Below are 21,080 nucleotides of genomic sequence, written 5' to 3' on the forward strand. Positions count from 1 at the left end.
CATGTTTCCTATGTTAAAAAGAAAATTTAATTCAAAGGTAACCTACTTAAATGAAAACATAATTAACATTTAGTAAGATATCAAAAATCACCCAGTACATATTTGCTTAAACTAATAATAGCTGATGTTTTCAATTTTTACAAAAGTATACTAGAATTTCTTAAGTCTTATCAATATCTTGCAGTTTCCTTTTCTTCCCTCCTTCTGCCTACCAAAAAAATAGTTACTAAAAAAAAATTTCTGATGCTAAATGCATAGCTCATTTCACTAAAGTCTTAAAAATAATTTATCTAAAAGTAGTTCTTCTAAATTTTCAGACTGAGAAACATTTATATGAAAAGAAGGTAGGTAAATGACTTGACCTAAATTTCTCAACAAGTAAGAGAAACTGTCTAAAAAAGTTAATCATTTGCTTTGCTATGAGGTAATCTGTTCTGAAGTATGAAAGAATAGTTGTTTGTATTTTGAAAATAGGAGACAAGGCCAAAACCTAAATCACCATAAATAAAAGGGGCTCTAGGATTTAATGTTTAAAGAATACTTAATTTAAAAAAAATCAATTTTAAATTCCTTTACTTAGTGATGAACTGTCATTTCAGGGAGTCTCAAATGAGCAATATCTAGTCACTTTAAAAACTAAGCTGGGAGTTCCCTGGGGGGGTCCAATGGTTAGAGGACTGTGCTTCCACTGCAGAGGGCACAGGTTCAATCCCTGGTCAAGGGAACTAAGATCCCTCAAGCCTTGCATGCAGCCAAAAAAAAAAAAAAACAACACTAAGGTAATCTGGTGGTCCTAAGGATGCCAGGAAACAAGATCCCACACTGTTAAGGATGTTGAAACTGTAAAACTCTTTCAAATGGTAATTTGAAAATAAAGATCAAGTCACAAATATATCCATTCTTTCTGAACTGGCTAATATATTTTTAGGAACTTATATGAAAGAAATTTTACTTTACACAAAAAAATAAATAGTGCTATTAACCATAGCACGGCTCTGAAAGAAAGAACCTGAAATCAGAATGCCTATCATTAAAGGGCTCTTTAATGAAAAACTATACTGTCATCAGAAATTATTGTTGTGAAGCATTAAGTGGAAAGGCTGGTTATAAAACTATGACATGAGACCAATTTTGATATTTTTAAAATATAGGTATATAAAAAGAAAAAAACATTTATGGTAACATTAATAGTATTTAACTATCAGTTATTCCTTTAAATGAATTTTGGTTTCTTTAAATTTATAACTATATTTATTTGTAAAAAGAAAAAGTTTATAAAATTCAGGTTTCAAATGACCATTGTTTATCTGGCCAGGAGATCTGATATCACATAATATCCAACATTCTTTTTAACCAAACTTTCTTTTAAAATTATGAAAGTTATTTTGAACTTAAATGTGGGTAAACATCATTGGCTAGTAATAACTTCCAAACATGACTCCTATGAGAACTCAAACAATAATATGACATTGTTTTATAACATGAAAGAAAAGTAACTAAACAGAAAAGTCAAGAATAACTCTCAATTTGTACATACAGGTCAAAAAGCAAATGCATGATGAAAAATTTTACCATACAGAATATATTATGTGTCTTTAAGTTATAACTTAGTCCTTGGCCTGTGAATCTATCCACCAAGTAAATCACCACAGCAAAATCAATTCACTATCTACCACAAAAAAAATGTGAGGTGACATGGTTATACACCAGGAAAGTAGGGTGTGGAAAAAACACACACTAAAAGCAAAATATGGTGAAACAGAAAAAGAGCATAAATACACAACCTCAAGATTACAATGACAGCAAAGGAATTTACCTGTAGGTATGTAACGCTAGCACCATCTGCTGGAAGACCAGTTAGAAGCAATACTCCAATCATCACAGTTTTTTTAGAAAAAACTCTGAGTTATCTTTCAAAGAATGAACATTTTCCAAAGAGAATGAGTCTGGCAACAGTAGAGTAATTACACAGAGGACCCATAATAAGCCTATGAGAACTTAAAATGTCTACCAAACAGAGGGTGAGTGTACCCTGGGATGGACATCCCATCATATCCACAAAGCAGAATTTCAACCATACAGAATTCTCTGGGCTACTTTTCCTTCAGTGTCTCGTATCATATCAGATGAACACTGTTAACCCACAAAAGAAACCTAAAAAAGACAAACCCAAATTAGTAACTTCCTAACAGAACTGTAATTTAGAATTCGGGGTTCCTCGAAGTACCAGCTACCTACTCTCTTGGCCTATAAACTCAACAATGGTACTCACACCACAAGAGAATCTAATTCTGGTTTATGTTTACAATGATACTGAGCTGCTACAATGTACCGCAAACAATTACATTTAAATCACTTTTACTGCTGTCAGTGGGCCATTCACAGCTAAGGATGACAAAAATCACTGGTACCTTCCAATGCTGTCATGGGGAAAGCCAATCAACAAACTGAGGGACAAAGGAGACGCAGAGCTTCTCTCCATCTGCAGTTGGTTGGGTCCCTCTACTGAGGCAGGGCAGTTTCTGACAAAGAATGGAACCAGCAGAAATTGTGGGTCTCTACCACTCTCCAGGGCAAGCATTCATTTTCTTTCTCCCTTCCTTTCACTGTCTTCTGTTTCCCTTGGGGAGGGGGGGAGCCTCCTTTCTGCCCCCCACCATCTACATTTGAGTCCAACATGAAGTTGATACAAGTACTGTACAATACCACTAAAGGAAGCTCACAAAAGAGACAGTCACAGGCGCAACCAAGAAGGAGGCCTGATGCCTAAGTGAGTTTACACTGGGTGCATGGAGAAGGGCCCCACTGCACCAGGACAAGAAAAGCAGGCTCAAAGAGTACAACACTAACCGTGGAATAGGCTGTTGTTTGCAGCAATACTGTAAATAGTTCACGTTCACTACTAAAAGTTTCCAAAACTAAGAGGCCAAGGAAGAAACACTCATCTAATTTTACAATTAAACTGTTCTTTGGTCAACATTTTGAAATGTCCTGATTTTAAAAAACATGATGTCAACCTCTCTACCATCCTTACTGCCCAAACATACCAAAAAGTGTGCTTCTCCTGATTCTTGTGGTTAACTTCAAAACTGTCAGATTTTAAGGCATTTAATTTATATTTACTCATGTAATAACAGATTATCTGTTTGTTTATTCTTGTTCAAATGTAATTCTACGTTTAGATATAAATCTAAGAGTATGAATTAGAGTTTTCTTACAAAGGAAGGTTTACTTTTTCTTTTTTATGCCTTCTGTTTTTTTTAAACTTAAATAGATCTTGGGGAATTTATCCACTAATAAAAAATATGTGGAATTCAGATTGCTATGGCACAGACTTTTTCAGAATATTGCAAGATATATTATTCCTTTATTATCCATCCAATAACAGAAGTCAGAATGAGAATTATCAACTTAGAGGGTAATAATATTCTAATATTTTGCTAATAATAGTGCTGAATAATACAATTGAATTATTAAAAGTTCTAAGAACAAAAAAAAAAGAGAGAGAAGCAAAGAGAAAAAGACAATGAGAAATAAAATAATTAGAGAGAGAGACAGAAACTGAGATACACTTTACCAGCGGCTAACAGCTCAGTTCTTTTCATCTATAGTTGAATAAAGTTTTGGAAAAAACAATGGTTTGTGCTACATTCCCCAATATTCTCCCAAATGCTATTGCTGACAATCTCAGTGAACTCCACTAATAAATCATGCACATTTTATCATTTTTAACACCATTACTCATTCCTCCTTTCCTTCCTTGTCTTATGTTTGTCTCTACCTCAAATCCCCCACCCTGCCAACCCTTCCTCTCCTCTGACATGAACTTATACCCCTGCAGAAGTCACCCCACCTCCCGGTTTAATGGTGACCTTATCTACAAAGTCTACCTAACATAGTCACCAACCAGCAGTCTCCCCAGTTTGAATCATCAGACCCTTTTCTGGGGCAACCAAGAAACTTCAGAAATCTCTTTTGACCACCCAGATAACACTCAGGGGGAAAAAAGAAAAAACAAACCCTGAAAGCATACGCCAAACGTAAGATGACGACTCTAGATTAACTGCTTTTTCTAATCATGCTTTTCAAAAGTACACTGAACAGACAGAGGCAGAGAAGGAGTTATTCAGTTCAGCAGGCTGCTCCGTTTACTTCTTTATCTATGGTCAGATCTTTACTTTTTTGGGATAACTGCATATTTCTGGCTCCGCTATATTATACTGTGTAAATATTTAGGAGAAATAATTCCTTTCAAGGATCTAAACTTCCACTGTCGTTATGGCAAATGAACCTGTTTATGCTATGTTCATTAAGTAACAGCAAGTCTAAAAGAACACAGGGATTTACTAATATATGTGGTACACAAACATCACAATCATAAAGCTTCTCATAGGGGCATATCAAGAACATGAAAGGCCAGTTTATTTTTACTCCCACTGCCCTATAATTTTCTTTAACTCTATTACAACAGTCCTTAATTCAAACCTTTCCTACAGTTACAGTAACAGGGTAGACTGAATGTATGTAAGCTGTACCCAAACTACCCACATCGCCATTTAACCTTCCTTGATTCTCACGTGGTTATCAAACTCAACGCTGCATCAGAATCTGCTGAAGGTTGTTAAAGTACACATGTCCAGAGTTCTGGCTTTACTGGTGTGGAGAATTTGCATTTCTGACAAGTTCACTGGTGATACTCATGCTGCTGGGACCATAAAAGTTTTAAACCTTTACTGAGGTATAATTTACATTTCATAAAGTTCACCCATCTTAAGTATATAATTCAGTGTTGTATGACCATCACCAAAATCCAATTTCAGAATATTTCCATCCCCAAAACATCCTTTGGAGCCGATTTGCAGTACTCATTCCCATCTCCAACCCCAGGTATTCACTAATTTACTTTTTGTCTCTAGATATTCACCTGCCTGGACATGTCATATAAATGGAATCATAAAGTATGTGGCCTTTCTGTCTGGCTTCTTCACTTAGCATAATGCTTTTGAGATTCATTCATGCTGCAGTATCACTACTTCTTTTTTATTGCTAAATAGTATTCCACTGTTCTAGAAATACTGCATTTTGTTTATCCATTCATCAGTTAAAAGAATTTGGGGTTGGTCCAAGTTTCTGATATTGTGAATAATGCTGCTATAAACATTTATTTACAAGTCTCTGTGTGGACGTACATTTCATTTCTCTAGGATAGATTCCCAGGAGGGGAAATACTGGGTTGTAAATCTATGTTTAATTTTTAAGAAACTGCCTCGGTACAATGAATAAGGGCTCCAGTTTGTTCATTTCCTAGATAATACTTGTTGTTGTCTGTCTTTTTGACTACAACTATTCTAGTGGTCATGAAGTGCTATCTACTTGTAGCTTGTTTTACATTTATTAATTATTGATGATGCTGAACATTTATTCAATGTCTTTGCTAGCCTTTCCTAATCTTCTCTAGTGGAATATCTATTCAAATCTTTGCCCATTTTTAATCAGCTTGTCTCATCGAATTATGTGTTCTTTGCCTTTTCCAAGTACAAGTCTTTCATCAGATACATAATTTGCAAATATTTTCTCCCAATTTTTGCCTTTTCATTTCTCTAACGGTCTTGTGAAACGTAAAAGTTTTAAATTCTAATAAAGTCTAGGACTATCCTTTAAGAAACAGTGTTCTAAAGCCTGAGGGAGGCGTGCCAGGGCACGCGCTCAGCTGTTGCGTGGAGGGAGGAGGCAGCGCCACAAAACCGTCGCCTGGTCGGCTCTCGGTCTACCCCGCCCAGCGGCCAGCGCCTCCTCCGCCATGGGAGTGCAGGTAGAGACCATCTCCCCTGGAGACGGGCGCACCTTCCCGCAGCGCGGCCAGACCTGCGTGGTGCACTACACGGGGACGCTGGAAGATGGAAAGAAATTTGACTCCTCTCGGGACAGAAACAAACCCTTTAAGTTCGTGCTGGGCAAGAAGCAGGTGATCCGAGGCTGGGACGAAGGGGTTGCCCAAATGACCGTGGGTCAGAGAGCCAAGCTGACTGTCTCCCCAGACTACGGGTATGGTGCGAGAGGGCACCCAGGCATCATCCCACCAAATGCTACTCTCATCTTTGACGTGGAGCTTCTAAGAGTGGAATGACAGGACTAGCCTCCTTCCTGAAGTCCCTATTCTCTGATGTGCCATGGAAAGATAGGGCACCTCCAGCTACCTACAAGACTGTATGGAGCTTTTCCTGATGTTCCACTACACTCTTCCTATAATTGATCTTCCCTAGTTGAATGTGTTCTGTCACTAGCTTCACTCTTCCCCCTTCCTCCTCATATGTGTGCTGACCTGAACTAGATGCCATAAACCTCAAGTTACTCATTTTAGTTTGTTTTTGTTTTGGGGTGAAGGCTGACTTTTAGTTCTTTGGCTCTAGGTTTTCAGTTAAGTATTAGGTATTAACACAAGTAATGGATTAAGTTCAGAACAGGAACTGGTGTGTGGAGGGGGCGGGACAAGGATATTATTTAATTTTATCTTGTTTTGGATGAAAGTTTTCTCTGTTCTAAGTTAAACATTCTTACTGCTGCAATGCACAGCCATAGCAGACTTGAGACACTTTTCAGGGCCAAACTATTCTCCAAGTTGAGAGATGTCCTTGGGCTGAATTAAAAGCCCTACCCAAAACTAAAGTGTGAAGGGGGAGAGCCTTTGCCTCCACTGCCCTACCCCCCAATTCTCCCCTTAAATCTTACTCTGCCTTTTGAAAGAAAACTGTTTTCACTGAGATGTTGGACACCACAGGTGTCTGTTCCCAGACTGACAGGGACCTCTGACGCCTTCTTCAGGGCCTGCCTTTTTTCCATCTTGTGCTTTTTGTAATGGATATCCAGGACTTTTGTAATCTCATAGTTATCCAAGCTCTACTTCCTAAATTTTAAGAACTTTAATCAAAAGTTAAATTTAAGGTGCTGTTTGTAGACACTTAACACCCATGAAAGCCCAGGCCATCATGACATGGCCATGACAAATCCTTGAATTCTACCTTAAGAAAATGATGCTGGTCATCACAGCATCTCTTGTATTTTGACGGCCAGCTCCCCCTGCTGATCTCAGAGATTCCTGGCTTCTCCCTCTCACCCTTTTGCTGTCCTGTGTAGTGATTTGGTGAAAGAAATTGCTGCCTACTCCCCTAACCCATCCCTGCTTTATTACTGCAATAAAAGTGCTTGATGCTGGCTTTTCTTTGGGGAAAAAAAAAAAAAAAGCCTCAAAAATTCAAAAGAAATAGTAAGCCCTTGAAAAATGTGAAAGCTTAACGGCTTTCATTCACATAAGCAATATGCAAATATAAATCATAGTATCTGCTTTTCTGTTTTGTTTTAGCAAAGCCTATCACAACTATCATCCTAAACATATTTAATCTTTTTAGAATAAAGGGAATAAAGAACCTGCAACTAGCTGACTTTAATACATTATAGAATGAATAAATTCAGCTGCAGGTGGGCCTAGCTGAGAACAGTGGATGGCATGCTGGCACTAAAGAACATGGACCTCTGTGTCAGTGTTTTCAGAGTCATTCATTGGTCAGTATTTGCATTTTGATACCATTCTTAAGAATATAAGTATAACTCAAACAGGGGCTCTGTACCAACCTAGAAGGGGGGGATGGGGAGGGAGATGGGAGGGAGATTCAAGTGGGAGGAGACACATGTATACCTATGGCTGATTCATGCTGAGGTTTGACAGAAAACAAAATTTTGTAAAGCAATCACCCTTCAATTAAAAAATAAACTAAAGAATATAAGAAATATGTCCACCTTACAAACTAGTAGAAATAAAGATAAATGGTGTACCATGGAAAATAGTATAGAAAAAGAGTGTATTACTTGAAAGAATATATTTATTTTGACATTTCTATTTTTATTAGTTTTTCATATCAGGGCATTTAAAATAATTTATATACAAGTACAGCCCTTTCTTTGTTGAATATTTACTGTACCTTGAATGAAGAAGAGTCAAAGATTGCAGCTAAAATTCAAATCTTATCTAGGATCATAACTTGCAAATGCATAAAACATACTTCAGGAATATACAGGATACATTTGATTCAGGTAGAACCAATATTAAGATGATTCATTTCAAGGGTAAAACCCAAATTACTACATGCTTACTTTATATTTTTTCCTTTTTTCTTGATAACTTTCAACTATTTGGTATTGGGGTATAGCCAATTAACAATGTTGTGGCAGTTTTCTAGGTGAACAGCAAAGGGACTCAGCCATACATACATGTATATCCATTCTCCCCCAAACCCCCCTCCCACTGATTATGCATGTGCAAAAAGCAAATAAACTTATATGAATACTATTTCTATAACCATGACCTAAGATACAGATTCTGTGATTTTATGGAAAAACTACAGTAATAAGAAGGATCCAGTTAAAAAATTAAAACCCATTTAAATTTGCAAAAGAATCCTTCTTTATATAATTCAAGCCAGTCTAGGACCCAAAGCAAGAAGCTTTGTATACTGAAGAACTCCTAGGCTTCTACTATAAAATGTTTTCAAATATTTATATTCTAATTCATGGACCCTGTTCATAACATAAAAGCCATTAGTCCTCATTGCCTTTCAGTTGCTGGAGATGGATTTTATTATTTTATTAGTCTTCATAAATTACAATACAAGAACAAGTCTGATGGCCAATACTCAGTCTCCTTTTTCACTGAGCCACCCAGAGCCACTTAAGAAGCTGTCCAAAGAGATGTCAGAGAATACAGTTTTATAAGAGATCCACAGTCTCTCAAAATGGTCTGGCTCCTAATAAAAACTTATAAGGCATCTTATCCAATCACTTTACATTTTCTGTAATTCAAAATAACTAGAGTCATTGGAACATCTTTCCCAAATTACACAAAATTAAGATATTACCATCTTTGCAACATTACTGAACTTGAGATCTGAGATAAAGATCAAGACGTAAGAAATAAAGAATCAATTAAAAATAAATTTTTAAAAAGAAATAAAGGAAAGAGCTTACTTAATAGCCAACAACCAATTATAATTTATCCATAAAATTGAAAGGTAAGAAAAAGCAAAATAATAAATTTTTTAAGCCTTCATTTTATAACAGTGTTCAAGCCCCTTCTTCAACCACTTAGATTCCAGTTACTAGCAGGAACAAACTCAGCAGGTTACCCTACTTTTCCTCCTGTCCTTATTTACCAATCAGTCCTCTGATCTTAGAACACCAAGGCTCAATGAAAAAAAAAAAAACAAAAAAACAGGAAGCAGCAGCAGCAGCAAGGACCTCAAACAGAAGGTCTGTCTTTGACAGTTATCTGTGTGTGCATCTGTATGACAATATGATCGTAAGAGAAGCTCATCCTCCAAAGTCTACAATTTTCTAGTGAGGTTCTTAAGAACAATAAGGTGCAAGGAGAACTGCATCCTCTGCCCCCAACTCTCACCATTTATCCTGTGAAATCCAAAGGATAATCACTAAAACCTTTCCTTATACAAACAGCAAATGAATATCACGCCAAATAGGTACAAAGGAGAATAAGAACACATAAACACTTTTGACGCTTTTTTTTTTTACAAATCTGGGTGCCTCTCTGCAAACTAACAGAACTGTACTACTATAGCAATTCATCCATCTATGAACAAATGCCCTCAGCCTATTTCTGAGAAAGGGAAGAATGATCAGTTATATCTGTCTTCATCTTGTCTGAAAATCTTGACATTTCTCAGCAAGTAAAGGTTCCAAATGGCAGGTGTCAGAATGTCTTAGCCTCACACGTGGTGCTGGAAGGCAGGAAAAGCAGCAGCAGCATGTGGTCATGGCAGAGCAACACAGAAGCTGCCCAGAGAGCACATTCTGAAAAGAGCAAACCTCAGACTCGGTTAAATCAATCTAGTGCCAGCTGCCACTCTCAGAACAAAGCTGCGGTGCCAAGGATTAGCTGCCCAGAGAAACATTCAACTCAAGGCTCTCACAAAAGGGAAAACAGCTGAGTGCAATGGCACCTGTCTATATGCTGTCTGATAATTTGGTCAAACTAGCTCCTTCAATGCAGAGGCAAAAAATGGTCAAAGAATTCTTTGCTTAGTCTACAAGTGAGTATTATTTCCTCAAAGCCATTTTCAGTTGATCTGAGATCAATATGAATCTCTTGCATTTCTGTAGTATTTATAGCTTTTTGTAAGTGCTTTAAGATCTAACTCCCATAAGGAAGTCAGAATAGTTAAGTACCCTCTTCATCTAACCTGTGGGGTTAGAAAGAACCAGAGGTAAATAAAATTAAATCAAGATCACCTGAAACTAAAACTCAAAAAGGAAAACTGGTCTCTGGACTGTAAGGCCAGGCTTCTACCTACTCAAATACCGCCCTCTGCCCACTTCCCACCGCCCAGTCATCTTTTCACAGGTTTTTTCAATAATTAGAAAGCTTTGGGGCCTTTTGAAAGATTTTTGTGAAAGTTAATCAGTAAGCATTTTTGTTCCCAGAGGTTCACATATTGGCATGATGGTCTACTTTATTTCTCCTCATATCTCAGTCTAAGAAAAAGAAATGATTTCAAGGAAAACTCAAAGCAGGAGATACTGTACATGCATAAGAATAGGTTATCTGTTTAGGAAGGAGCATTCACTGTCAAGTCATTTGGTTAGATACAACAGAAACTGAAGAAATCAGGATCTATTCAGATGAGTAGATCCATTCAAGGAGCCTGGTAAGCTGTAGTCCATGGGGTGGCAAGGAGTCGGACATGACTGGGCAACTGAACAGCAGATGAGTAGTACACAGTTAATGGTGTAACCATCCATGGAAAAGAACATTCAATATCATTTCGGTTTTCATATTCTATTGAAAAATACAAAGGGATCCCTGGGCCAAGGATTGATACCTCAAAACACCCGATTTCTTCCCATGCCTCAAAAGACAAAACACAAATAAGAACCAGGACTTCCTTGGATTCAAGTTAATAGTATTTTAAAATAAAATAGTGTCCAAGTGAGAACCTTTGGAAGCATCCAGAACAAGCATGGTCTTCCAATTCTTGCACAAATTGGTTTCTTCCTCAACATTTCACTCCCTGTGGCTACATCACTGAAATGTATTTATTTGCCATACCCTTTTAGTGCATATTTTCAAAGTAAAATAATTCACCAGAGTCTACATTATCTTGTCTTGCCTTTTAAGCAACTATAGATACTATACTTCAACTCTGTGCAGCTAGCTCAAGTAATTTCTTTGTAATTTTCAGATCTGAGGCCAATTAACATATATAGCACAGAAAGGATAAAAGTAAATATGAATTAACACAGACCTACAATCATAAAAGGACTAACAGTACTCTCAGATACATATTCTACAGTCTGAAAATCAAATGTATTAAATAAAATTAATTATTAAATAAGTGGAAATTTCCTAAATTAATTTCTTATTCACCCCTTAGTCTGCAAATTTCTATTTCTATAAAACAGGTCATTTTGATATGATCATTTTCCATGTCTGCTGTCTTTTTCCTACACACTTTGCTAACTTAATTGATTCCAGACTTTCCAGCATCTCATGTTTTTATGCTTTACTCACTGAAATAGAGGGATTTGTTTTTTTCATTAACATGGATAAAAACCAATTTGGGTTCATGTTTGGAATAACGATGAGTGTTGGTAAAAACAAAGTGTGATGCTGTTGTCAAGGAATGTTTATTGTTCAAAATCATGCAAATGATAAACAGACACATGAAACGGACAAGCTTGGTGCTGGCATCGAGTTTAGTATATATTTCAACTGAAATAAAAGCAGAACTAGGACAAACCAGAAACAGATATCTCATAATTTTCAACGTCATTGTAAAGAGTCATGCTAAGTCATCGGTTTTTTTCACTCCACCAAAAAGCAAGAGTACAAGCAAGGGTACTTAAATGCTAGTTGGTTAATGACACTCACTGCAACCTCTTTAATTAAGCCTATGCTTATTAAAGTCACTGAACAGTCTCTTAAAATCTTCTGATCTCTTTTCGTATCCCTGGAAATTTTAAATCTTAATTGTTTAGGGCCTTCTTTTGGGCAAATGTATTTTATCTCAACAATGCTCAAAGCTAAAATGAAATCATAGCTGGGGGTGGAGGGGAGGACCCCAAAACTAACAAATGAAAAAACATAACCTCCGGGTCTAATCTTACCTAAAAGTGATGACATCTCCCCATCCCTTCATAAAGTTTCCTGCTCCAAGTTCTTAAAACCTGGCAAGTAGATATTTGTACAATTTTAAAAAAAAAACAGTATACTAAAGAAAGCCGGAAGTTCAGATACTTAGTCCTGCTGTAGCTTAAAAATATAAATTCTTGAAAATTAAAAACAAATATAAAGATAACACAAATAAAAAGAAAGCTAAAGCTGTGTTCTTGAGATTCCCAAAGGTAAGAAAGGAAAAGAAAGTTACAGCGGTGACTTAATGTGTTCTTAACATCATGTGTAAAGAAAATCTCTGATATAATCTGATCCCGAAGAATTTAAACTACAGACTTCCTGATTCCCCAGTGCTGGCAATCACATCCAACAGTAACTATGCACAATGGCTGAAAGAACTTTTAAAATTATTTCATTTTTTCCCTAAGTTTAACTATGAAGTCTCCATTTCCAAAGTAAATTTTAAATGACTTGATGTTCTGAAAATATATTTTATATCAAAGGGCTCCACTGAATTTTTCCTGTTAATTTCTAATTTACTAATTCAAGCTTTGGACAATTATTAGTAAAATTACAATTTCAACAGTAATATTAATGTTTCATATCACACACCTGGCATCATATTTCAACATCATTTTCATCTGAAAGTTAAAAAACAGAAAGACGTTAGAATACAAACCCAAGTATACATGTGTTAGAGTAACTTTGAGTTTTTATTCCTAGAAGAAAACTGAATAGTGTTTGTTCTTTATGAGAAATTACAGTGAATTGCTAGATATCATAAGTGATTTTACTAAAATAGATATAAAAATTATTTAAATCATAAATCTTCAGGAGAGAAATTATTTACAGTCATAGGCATTCTTACACAATGATATGAAAGATGCTTTTCTTCTTCTTCCCTTATATAAATGAGGGGGAAAACAGAAAGAAGAAAGAAAAGGAGGGAAGGAAGGAAAGGGAAACAGACAAATGTTTTCAGGGAAGTGAGTGAGCAAGCACACACATTTATGACTGGCAAATCCATTAAAACATTTTTTTCCTCTTAAATATTTTTCACTTAATTAAGTAGGATACAAAGTAATAATGACTTGTAAATAAGTAACAGAACATAACCAATTGACTCTAAGTAGGCTACTTCTCCAAATGATCTACCCAACCCAATACCAAGGAGATACACTGATCAGTGAAATGAATGTATTTTCCTCACCTGGAATAAACAAATCACTACCATCATGAGCAAGTTCGAGAGTACCATTTCCAACCTTATCTACTGGTTAAAAAACAAAACCGCATATATTAGAAACACACACATACGGAACAAAAAAACAAAAAAAGCACTTTTTACAGTTCTATCACCTATTTCCCAGGTTTAGAAAGCAGGCTTCTCTCAGCAGCTATTTTTCAAACACCCACTTCAGTTTCAATTTGGTCCTTAAAATATTCTCCAAAATACTTGGAGAAACATAGATTTCTAAGATAATTTTTCAGAAATTAACTACCATGCATGCTTATGTACTGTGTATGCACTCTCTATTTGCTTCCAGCTTTAACTTCTCCGATTAAAACCGTACATTTTCCATCATACAGAGAGAGATACAAACCAAGTAACTCATATCTGAAATTAGTCTCTTCCACTGTCTTTAAAGGCCAAGGGAAAGTTTTTAAAGAAACAACACTTCTGAGCTGGAAAAGTGTAGACTATGACATAACTAGAGGTCAAAAAATTCACATATTTTATACCTAAATTTATTGTCCCTATTGAATGTTGTTTTGTCACACAGATCAGTATTTATTGCATTACCCCCACATCCTAGTATCTATAGAAAAAAATCTTTCAACCGTGTAGGAGTACTTTTAGGTGAAGTTCCTATGAAAACACCTGCCAAAGATCTTGAACTATCATATGAAGTGGATCACAGGGTTTACAAAGTGCTGCAGACATTCAAAGGCATTCCCTGCCCTGAGTATCACAATCATAGTGAGAAAAGACTTCAGGCACATGCCTGAGTCGTTTCCCTGAATTGTTTCTTGTCAAATTAAAATGTCAAAAATTAGGCTATCAAATGCTGTCCCTGAGGACTCTAGCTCAACCCAAAGAGCAGCTAGCAATTAGTAAAGTTGGGTCTTTTAAGGGTGAAAATTCTTCTCTTTTCTATTGGTATCTGAAATTAGCAGGGCCCCCAACAAAAAGTTTCATCTCAGCAGTTAGTTTAAGTGCTACTGATAGCTATAATCACATGCAGGCTGCAATTTCTTTTGAAAGGCTTTTCAAATGAACAAATCCAAAGAAAAAAGAGAAACACAAGTGTTTTCATAGTGAATGACTGCCTACGATGATAGAGATATAAAAAGCCAAGGTTAGAGATCCAGATATACATGAGCATTGTGAGCTAACAAACCAAAGTCAAATGAAATCCTTGCTCACTCTTTTGACAAGGTCAGTGCACTCATCCCTTAGCACAATATACACTTGAATTTCAGGTTGTAGAAGGTGCTTCAGGAAAATAAAACCCACCACAAATCATTTAATGTTTCCCTATTAAAATCCTCTAAGAAAAACACTTCCTGTTCACTTTTTTTCCCCGAAAGCTGCACATCTCTCAGAGACTGCCTTGGTGAAGTGTTCATTTGTTAGCGACGTAAATGTGCAGATGTAATAGATGTTCTTTAGTAGCCAAATCATACTGTAATTTTTTCACCCAATATCCAGATGAATGTATACAGTTCAAGATGTATAATTTATCCACAGAAGTGAAAATCATATTCATGCACTAGAAAGAGCTACTGGTTACCCACAAACTTTCCCCAAAACGTTCTAAAACTTGATTTCAAAGGATAAAAAATACAAGCAACAAGCCAAACATGCTCACAGAATATGACTATTTACACGAGGCATGCATTTAAGTTGCCTAGGCTTATAGTTTGGCAAAAATCATTATATTACCTGTTGCTACTGAAGTAATTAAAAAGGTCAACTTTAACTGTGGCAAGAGACAACATTAAAAGCAAAATTTCAACACTATACATATACATTCCCATGTATACAATCCTTCTTCACTTCTCACAAAAAGCCTCTTTGATTTCAATTATCAAACGTTTCCCAATGTTGTGGCTTTTAAAGCCTTCATTCCCAGACACCACGTTTCTTGGCTTTGTGGCTCAAGCGATGACAAACAGATCATTTCCTATTCCCCCCACTTACCTCATCATCAGCAAGACTGTTAGAATCCAGTTATGTTAAGAATTATTTTCAACAGCCACCTTCAATTACAAATGTTTGACATGATCACAGACTTCCAATGCTAATCCCCTTTCAAGTTGAAACACCCACAGAAGGGCCCTTTGAGACACACAGCATGGCTATTTGCTCTGCTTTGCCTTATCCTGAAAAGCTGCTGAAATACATTTGAATCCTTTCTCTCCTCCCCCATCACTATCATCCATATCTTATGCAAAGTTACATACAGACCCACATGCTTTTGTCTGACAAAGCAGTTTTCATGGATAAATCGTTGTTTTTCCTAAGTATACCTCTAAACCCAAGGGCTATTTTTAAAGAAAAGAAACGTTTCATGTAATTGACTCTCATTTCTCCAAGTTCCCTACCTATAGACTATGCTACCTTAGTTTACATACATTTGTATGATCTGAGTATATTTAATTTTCAGAACTTTATTGCTAACCACTGGGTTTAGAAACTTTCAGTCTTGGATATTCAGGAAGAAGGTCCACCACTTAATCCAGGTAAAGAAAACCTGAATCTATAAGGAATAAAACTATCAAGAAACTAAATAATACTTATCTTGGTTGAGGAGAGATTTTTAAATTTCAAAGAATAATACAATTTTCCAGCACACCAAAGTCAGGCATTTATACCAAAGGCACAAATCTAAGTCTCTACTATTTCCAAGTGACAACCAGCTGGGGTTTTGAACAGAAATCAATGTGTAGGTAGACTTACTAAAATCTGTTCTTAAATTTTCATAACTCAAATTCCGTTTTAAATGCAACAAGATAGCTCAGGAGCTAAAGAAACTATGAAGTGAACTCTTCACAGTGCAAAGAATTCACTGGTAAAGCAACTGATCATCCATTCAATTAGGAACTTTTAACTTTTGATTTTGTGTTTAGAGTTTGCATAAGTGAGTAATACTTTTCTTTAAGCCTGTATCCTATCTGTGTTGATCATGGAAACATGGACCTCTATGTTCTACTATTATAGCAAAGATAGCTCTATGCCCTTAACGTACATCTAGTTTATGCTCCCAAGGGAACCGGGAAGAGGTGAACACATCCGACTAAAGAGCAAGTGAAAAGAAAAGTTAAAAGACCAATTGAGAATATAGTAACCATTCACAAATTACCCTTGGGGTATACTCCTCAGTTAACAAGATGCAAAATTAGAAAGTAAAGGGAATCAGGATATGTTACTCCAAGATATGCCACTTTGACAAAGTAATTATTTTAAGCTGAAGGAGTGTGAGAAATGGAAAGCCTCTCTGACCTTTCCTTTCCACCCTGAAGCAGGTCCTAAGACTCTCATATGAGAGGTGTTGTTCTTATACTTGGAGGAAAGGAGCAGCCTTATTTCCAAAGATGGAAGGATGTTGAGAGGAATTTAAAATCACAGACTCTGCTGTTTCCCCCAGCTTACTAATCTTAGCTAAAATCCTTCATGCCTCCTATTATACTTCCCCACAACTTTCTACTCTTCATCAAACCCAGTATAAAAATGCTCAGGCTTAACTGTTTCTTTGGATTTTTTTCCTTATGAAGGTTCCTGTGTCATGTAAGACATAATTAAATAAACTTGTATGCTTTCTCTATTAATTTGTCAGTTTAATTTTCAAGCCCAGCTAGGGGCCTTAAGACAGTCAAGTTAACCATCCACCCTCCCCCTATTTGTTTTTTTCACAAAATAATAATTTTAAATTCCTACTAAGAGTCTTATTAACTCCTGTAACTTAATTCTTCACAAATTCCCAGTTGATGAAATCACATTCTGTGACTCAGTGACCTACTGATAAAGCACATAAGCCAGGACAACCGATTGTGGAAAGGTAGCAGTGGGATAACCAGCGGTGCTAAATAATACATACATAATTTCACAAGTACATGAGTATGAAACTCAACAAAAATAAATATGACAAATAAAAGTTATCTGGCAACTCGTCCATGAAAGAAAAGGAAAAAAGACTACTTTATGGCCACACGTTATTTCCTAAAGTACAAAAACATTCTTTGAAAACACATCCCAACACAGATAATTTAACTATGACTTATGGTTTAGCTAACTTTCAAGGTAAAATACGCAGAAAAACAATTTTCTTAGATGCCTGTACAGTCCATGACTGAAAAGAAAACACAAACACGTCACACTTCTGGACTCTTTTCAGCAAGAAAAATGGACTGGGGGAGAGAGGGTGTTGGGACTGAGACCTGCTAGCTCCCTAACTATGGAAATCAAAAGAGAGTCTGACTTTAGGTTTCTAGAGGAAATATCTATCTTCTTCACAGTCTCTCTGGAACAAATGCTTGTCAAAGAGTTTAAATTCTCATTGAAACTACTTTAAAAAGTATTAACAACTTTCTTACACCTTCAAAATTATTAGCACAATTTCAAAGCATTTCAACCAAAATTCCAAGTCTGTCTTATACTCCTAATCAAGTACTCAGCCTTGATTTTAAACACAGGCAAAAGGAAAGGAAGAGAATGAATAAGCTCATTTGAAAGTGTCAGAACTTAATGTGTTCAGTTTGTAAAAAAGATTGAGGTAACACTACTAAACACTGGCTCATTTATAAAAGCTTGCTTAAAACTCAACATTCAAAAACGAAGATCATGGCATCCAATCCCATCACTTCATGGCAAATAGGGGGGGAAACAATGGAAACAGTGACAGACTGTATTTTCTTGGGCTCCAAAATCACTGCTGATGATGACTACAGCCATGAAATTAAGACACTTGCTCCCTGGAAGAAAAATTAAGACAAACCTAGACATCATATTAAAAAGCAGAGACATTATTTTGCCTACAAAGGTCCGTATAGTCAAAGCTATGGTTTTTCTAGTAGTCATGTGTGGATGCAAGAGTTGGACCATAAAGAAGACTGAGCGACAAAGAATTGATGCTTTTGTACTGTGGTGTTGGAGAACACTCTTGAGAGTCCCTTGGACTGTAAGGAGATCAAACCAGTCAATCCTAAAGGAAATCAACCCTAAATATTCATTGCAAGGAGTGATGCTGAAGCTGAAGCTCCAATACTTTGGCCACCTGATGTGAAGAACCAATTCACTGGAAAAGACCCTGATGCTGAGAAAGATTGAGAGCAGGAGGAAAAGGGGACAACAGAGGACCAGATGGTTGGATGGCATCACCAAGTCAATGGACAGAAGTGTGAGCAAACTCTGGAAGGACAGGGAAGCCTGGTGTGCTACAGTCCATGGAGTGGCAAAGAGTCGGACACGACTGAGTGACTGTACAACAACTAAATATACAGACTGTACCAAGAGTCAAAATAAGAATCTTTTACACTTGGGAAGGGAGCAAAGTAGACACTGTAATATAAAAACAATACTATAAGACAGTACACTATTTTTTTCAAAACTAAGTATTAATACTAGGGGTAACTAGTAGTCGGAGCTGTTTTCACAGGTGGGAGCCATGTGCTTAATAACACCCCTGGAAAGAAAAATCCATAGTCTATAAAAGAACCATAAAATATGTACATGTAATAAAATGCCATTCAGCAGTCCTTAAATGATAAGGAAACCTTAAAAGCTACGTTTACCTAAAACACATCAAAAAGTAGGGGGAAAGATAGGTATTCATTAATATTGGATTGTATTAACATATGCAACACAGAGGTATCTGAGATCATGTTCACCAATAATCATGACCTTCAGATGGTGGAGTACAGATTACTTTCTACACTCTTTAGACTACTTTTTCTGCTCTTTAGACTACTCCATACTGTTTGAACTGCTTACAGGAGTACATATTTACACACAAACAAAAAAAAGTGTTCTTAATTTGTCAGTATTTAGTGTACAGGTATAGAAGACACCTTATAATTTCACAAAATAAATGGTTAAAAAAACTAAAACATTTAAGAAAGAAATCATACCAATTCTCTACACTCTCTCTTAGAGAACAGAAGAGGGAACACTCCCTAACTCATTCTATGAGGTCAGCATTACCCTACTACCAAAACCAAACAGAAACACTACAAGACAGGAAAATAACAGTATCAGGATCTCTCAAGTACATAGATATAATGATCTTGAACAAAATATTAGCAAATAAAATCTAACAATGTATTTATATCATGAATAGGATATAGCCCAGGAATGCAAGGTTGTTTAAACATTCAAAAACAATTAGTATAGTCCACCCATCAACATGCTATAAAAGTAGTATCATCACAGCAATAGATGCAGAAAAAGCATTCCACAAAAACCCAATACCCATTAATGATAAAAAGTCTCAGTTAACTAGGAATAGAAGGGAACATCCTAAATTTGATAAACATTATCTACCAAAAAAAAAAAAAAAAAGCATAGTTAATATTATACTTCCTGGCAAGAAACTATAGGTTACCTACTAAGATCAGGAATAAGACAGGGATGTCCCTCTCACCACGTTTTTTTTCAGCATCACACTGGAAGTTATATCTTACACAATGTGACAAGAAAAGAAAATGTACACAGGGTGGGAAAGAAGAAATAAAATTATCTTTGTTCACAGATGATATAAGTAGGAAGGAAGAAATAAAACTGTCTTTGTTCACAGATAACATGATTATCTATGTAGAAAATCTGAAAAAAATGAGCAAAAAAAAAAAAATCCCAGAACAAATAAGCAATTATAACAAGGTAGCAAGACACAAAGTTAATGCATAAAAGTCAATCACTTTCTATAAACTAGCAAAGAACATGTTAAATTAAAAACACAATACCATGGCAGGGAAGCAGGATCAGTGGCGCAATGAGGAGGACACTGAGCTTACCCCTCCTTATGAACACATCAAAATTACAGCCACATAGAAAGCAATTGTCACTTAACATGACCTGGAGACTAGCAGAACAGTACTTCTACAATGAAGGCTGTAAAAAATGAACCACACAGAGTCTGGTAAGAGGGAAGGAGAAGTGATCGAGTTGGGACGCACACCCCTAGCAGGTGACCCAGGAGAATAGGGAACATCACAGGCTCAAGGAGCCTCCCTGAGGAGCAAGATGTTCAAGCCACGTTGTAAGCACCCCAGCCCTGGGGTCCTACACCAGGAAAACAAAGCCCCTTAGTCTGGTTTGAAAACCAGCAGGGCTTTCCGAAGAGCTCTTTAAGAAACCAAGACTCAGCTCTGAAAGAGCGCTCACATTTCTCCCAGTCCCAGCACAGAGGCAGCAGCCTGAAAACGGCCTGGTGTTCCGGTCAGCTTGTTGGGGTGGCCCCAGAGTCCACACTGGGCTCCTGCTCCAGGTCCTCCTGCTCCGATGCTATTCCCCTGTAAGGCAGCGGCTGACACTGCCAACAGTAAGTAGTACACATATTTGGAGGGAACAGAGCTGACTCGAGCCACAGCCACGCTATGACCAGGGCAGAAGCAGTCGTTGCTGGTGCACCTGGCCATGTCTGAGCACACACTTGGCAACAGCAGAACCAGCTCAACAGTGCAGCTCCAACCCCCTACTTTCAACCCAGCCTCTAACCAAAGGCACGCACACAGGGGAAAAAGCTGAAACAGCTCAGCCGTAAAGTCCCAAGGCCTCAGGCCCTGGACACCCCCAACTGAGGCAGCATCATACTCCACCTGGGAGAAACTCAATCCCCTCAGGGATCCTGCTCCATCCCACTGGGCCTGAAGCCCCCCCGCCGCTGGGCAGTGGCAGCCACTG

General features: G+C 36.9%; 2 protein-coding genes across 4 annotated transcripts in view; one reads left to right on the forward strand and one right to left on the reverse strand.

Moving 5' to 3' along the window:
* The window catches only part of SRBD1 (S1 RNA binding domain 1), a 228,083-nt gene that overhangs the window by 101,303 nt on the left and 105,700 nt on the right, over positions 1-21,080 (reverse strand). The gene's annotated exons all lie outside the window — the stretch shown is intronic.
* Positions 5,736-6,359, forward strand: LOC122441636 (peptidyl-prolyl cis-trans isomerase FKBP1A-like). Its single transcript, XM_043468472.1, has one exon. The coding sequence runs from the start codon at positions 5,801-5,803 to the stop codon at positions 6,125-6,127; it is 327 nt and encodes a 108-aa protein (XP_043324407.1). The 5' UTR covers positions 5,736-5,800; the 3' UTR covers positions 6,128-6,359.

This window comes from Cervus canadensis, chromosome 5, assembly GCF_019320065.1.
Source record: "Cervus canadensis isolate Bull #8, Minnesota chromosome 5, ASM1932006v1, whole genome shotgun sequence".
Taxonomy (NCBI): Eukaryota; Metazoa; Chordata; class Mammalia; order Artiodactyla; family Cervidae; genus Cervus; species Cervus canadensis.